Source organism: Sinocyclocheilus anshuiensis, unplaced genomic scaffold (genome assembly GCF_001515605.1).
Source record: "Sinocyclocheilus anshuiensis isolate Anshui unplaced genomic scaffold, SAMN03320099.WGS_v1.1 scaffold1632, whole genome shotgun sequence".
Taxonomy (NCBI): domain Eukaryota; kingdom Metazoa; phylum Chordata; class Actinopteri; order Cypriniformes; family Cyprinidae; genus Sinocyclocheilus; species Sinocyclocheilus anshuiensis.
The window spans coordinates 6405-10559 of record NW_015558674.1 but is presented as its reverse complement, the minus strand read 5'-3'; the positions used below and the strand labels follow the sequence as shown (position 1 = coordinate 10559).

The 4155-nt window shown below is 38.5% G+C and overlaps 1 protein-coding gene across 1 annotated transcript in view; it reads left to right on the top strand.

Annotated features, from left to right (window-relative positions):
* LOC107681263 (R3H domain-containing protein 2-like) overlaps window positions 1–3078 on the top strand; it is an 80992-nt gene extending 77914 nt beyond the window's left edge. The window contains exons 22-24 of the mRNA XM_016477514.1: window positions 38–166; window positions 1013–1097; window positions 2552–3078. Of these exons, the coding sequence (XP_016333000.1) occupies window positions 38–166; window positions 1013–1097; window positions 2552–2883 (546 nt within the window). The 3' untranslated portion in view covers window positions 2884–3078. The remainder of the gene's footprint in view (window positions 1–37; window positions 167–1012; window positions 1098–2551) is intronic.
* Window positions 3079–4155: the final 1077 nt, after the last annotated feature.

Below are 4155 nucleotides of genomic sequence, written 5' to 3'. Positions count from 1 at the left end.
TCCCCTGTGTGTGTGTGTGTGTGGGTGTGTGTGTGTGTGTGTGTGTGTGTGTGTGTGTGTGTCAGCAGATGGACGCTACTCTTTACTGGGGCAGCCGCTGCAGTACAGTCTGTGTCCTCCTCCCATCATGCACAACCACAACCAGTCCTCCTACAGCTCCCATCAGGTACAGCTCTGTGTGTGTGTGTGTGTGTGTGTGTGTGCGTGTTTTTGTGTGTGTGAGAGTGAGTGTGTGTGTGAGTCTGAGTGTGTGTGTGTGCATCAGTGGTGAAGTTTCTCCAAAAACAGCAGTTTCTCGTGGTAGTTTTAGAGACCAATGCATTGATATTATTGACATCGGTCAATAATTGCCAAATAACAGAACTGTCAATTTCAAAATCTACCCAGTCTTGTCATGGATAGTGCGCGTTCAGATCTTTTTAGTGAATTTTGAGTTAATAGAGTCTTTATGCAAAAAAAGTGTTGATTTAAATTTAAAATAATTAGTTTACAGTATATTTTTAATCATTATATTGTAACAAATTTAAAATAAATTAAATTGTTTTCATTAATCATATTATCAGCAAAAAAAATCTGAGTAAAAAGTTTAATTAATAATTTCCCCCCTAAATCTTGTTTATTTCTCGGTTTAAATTGGACTTTAAATCCCAGATTTTCACCTTTTATGTATCAGCATAAACTTTTAAAAACGCACAGAACTCCGCTGAGCACCACTCACTTTAACATGCATGCTTAAGAGTAAGAGTTTTAGCATATTCTTTCTTTTTTTCTTTATACTTTATTTTACGGTTTTCTTAAATCAACAATGCACACACACACAAAAAAAGAAAAAACGGGATGAGACTGAAAATAAAAAAAAAAGCTTCTTGACCAAGCATGTTTTTCACTAGGGCATTACTACAATTTGTTTTTCTTGTCACTAAGGTTATAAATTCAAAATGCTTAATTTTCTTTTCTTTTTATAAAGTGTGATCTTCCATCAAAGCTCTACCTTTATTTCTGTGTTTATCAGAGTCAGGGAGTGATGAAGCACGGAGCGCGGGGGAAAAGACAAACGCTCAAATCTGCTTCTACAGACCTCGGGACTACTGACGTGGGTAAGAGACCAAACACACAAACTCCCGACCCGAGAGAAAAGTCTGTGTGACATGAAGATGAACCCTGTTTACCATAAAAATTTTCCTGTAGTTTGCATGATGCTCCATCAGTGCCTCTGAAATGGCTTTTCTGTGCTGCAGGAAACACGTTTATATCTAATGGTATAAATATGGAATAATGGGTCATCTGGGTTATGTCATTCCAAAAAGGAAGTACAGTGTATTGCATTTTAAAATGCTCATAATCAGATTACGGTTACATTTTTATGGATTACGTGATTGCAAATTATTCACACAATGGCAGTAAATGATTCATAATTTATCGATTCTCCCAAATTCTTCATTTTCCTCTTTAAAAATCATACTGTCGTAGCATTTAGCTTTGGTTAAAGGCAGGTAAACAAATGAAATATTTATATTTCTAGTGTTCAAGTATTAAAATAATTAATTTTTATTTGACTTTTTATGATTTATTTAATTATTAGCTTCTTATGAACTCACAAAACCACTATAGTTCTTACGTTAAGCCCAGTTTGGGAAACCCTGGTGTAATGTTTAATGCATTGTATGATCTTATTAAAAAAGAAAAAATGATTTATTTGCTTTTTTATATAAATATGGTATGTTTAATTTTAAAACAAGTTGGATAAAAAGTAATCTAAAAAGTAGTTGGAATACATTACCTAAAATTAGTAACCTCTTTAAGCTTGGTTTTTCCAAAATGTGCCCAGATCTCGGATTTAAAAATAGTGGGTGCATTTTTTAATACTCGCGTGACAAGCGCGTATGCGACTAACGTCCGCAGGCTATAATCGATTATGGTCTATTACTGCATCGATGCAGAATCGTCAACGTCCGCAACGATTCATTTCAACACCCCTAATCAGCAGTGGTTTTAACTAGGCCTGCACGATTAATCGAAATCGAACCGAAATCGCGATTTGGCTTGATGCAATTATTGAATCACAAAGGCTGCGATTTTTAACGAAATAAATATATGCACAGCGCCAGTAGTAAACACTGTGAGTTTGAGTAGCTTATAACGTGCATCTGATTAAGCAACACACTCCAAGCATCCTCTCAAACTTAATGAGAAGCGTTTATAAACCTGTTGTTGAAAACATTATAATATGATTTTACTCCACAACATCAGTCATTACATGTGTTTAGCACTCTGTAATGTGCACTCAGTCCTATTTTGGCCATAAATAGGAAAAATAATACTTCTCTCTAAAGAAATTTGAAGTAAGCATATGATAATCCATGTTTTAATCCAGTGTATAGAAGTGTACAGGAGGTTTTTTTCTTTTCTTTTACCACAGTGGATGTATAAAAGGCTCATATTTCATATTAAAGACATGGACTTGATTTTACATACTTCCTGATAAAAATTAAGAAATTACTGTCAAAGATTTTTATCATAACAGTATCATATGATGCGTGTCTCCCTCTAGTGGTGAGTCGGGTGCTGGAGGTCACAGACCTCCCCGAGGGCATTTCCCGTCCGGAGGCCGAGAAGCTCTTTAACCAGCTCTCGCTCTGCGGCGCCAAGATCCAGTGGCTGAAGGACCCTCAGTGTCCCCGGGGCCCCGGCGGCGGCGGAGGAGGACGGGGAGACGCCAGGGACCCCGCTAACCTCTACACCGTGGTGGCCGTGTTCCCCAACACCATGGCGGCCCAGAGCGCCTCCTTCAAACTCAACAACAGCGGCGGAAGCTTGTTCAAACTGCGCGCCACCAAAAAGAACTATGACTTGCGTGTGCTGGAGCGAGCGAGCTCGCAGTGAGTCGGGAGAGAGAGAGAGGAAGTCGAAGATGTCAAAGGGAAGAGATCATCCTGGAGTTCCTTAGGGATCTTTTTTATTGTTTGTATCATTACCAGAAGAGCACATATGACACAGAAGTGTGTTGCGTTGTACATGTGTCGTATGACGCGCACACACACTCATAGACACAACCGGGCATCTTAAAGGGTTAGTTCACCCAAAAATGAAAATTAGTCCATAAATTAGTCCCCCTCAAGTCATCCTAGGTGTATATGACTTTCTTCGTTCAGACGAATCCAGTCGGAGTTATATTAAAAATTGTCTTTGATCTTTCAAGCTGTTTAATGCCACTCAGCAGGTGTTGCAGTGCTTCAGTCCAAAAGAAGTGAAATAAAAAGCGCCCATCCATAAAATAAAAAAGTGTCTCACATGGTTCCGGGGGGTGAACAAAGACCTCCTGTAGCGAATGGATGTGTTTTTGTAAGAAAAATACAGTCTCCTCTTGGCTTATATCGAAATTCTCCACCATTCTTCTTTACAAATCCTCGTTTTGTACTTCTATTAAGTGACCGCTGTTTTGTTTTGATCTCTCCGCTGCGTTTCCGCGTGCATCACTTCTGAGCGGCGCATGCGCGGCGCTGATCTCATCCGCCTTGAACTGCTTCTGTGTACAACAGTTCAATTCAATTAAAGTTTATTTGTATAGCGCTTTTCATGATACAAATCATTGCAAAGCAACTTTACAGCAAATTAAGTTTCTACAATATTTAGTAGTAGCTTATCAGTGGTGACTGTCAGTTAATGTACATATGGCAGAAATGTATGGAAATATCAATTAAAGACGTAATCAAACAGACGATGAACACTATTAACAGCAATTATTATATGATGCAATCAAACTTATAGAAAAATTTGGTAGTTCTGTATGTTGTGTCAGGGCAGTGAACAGTGAGCGCAAGCTACATTAAATTGATTATTACGTTTTGAATATGGATATTTTTCTTACAAAAACGCATTGATTCGCTACAGGAGGCCTTTGTTCACCCCCTGGAGCCGTGTGAGACACTTTTTTTATGGATGGGCGCTTTTTATTTCACTTCTTTTGGACTGATGCATGCAACACCCGCTGAGTGGCATTAAACAGCTTGAAAGATCAAAGACCATTTTTAATATAACTCCGACTGAATTCATCTGAAAGAAGAAAGTCATACACACCTAGGATGCTTCGGGGGTGAGTAATTTATGGACTAATTTTCATTTTTGGGTGAACTAGCCCTTTAAAGGGACTGTAAA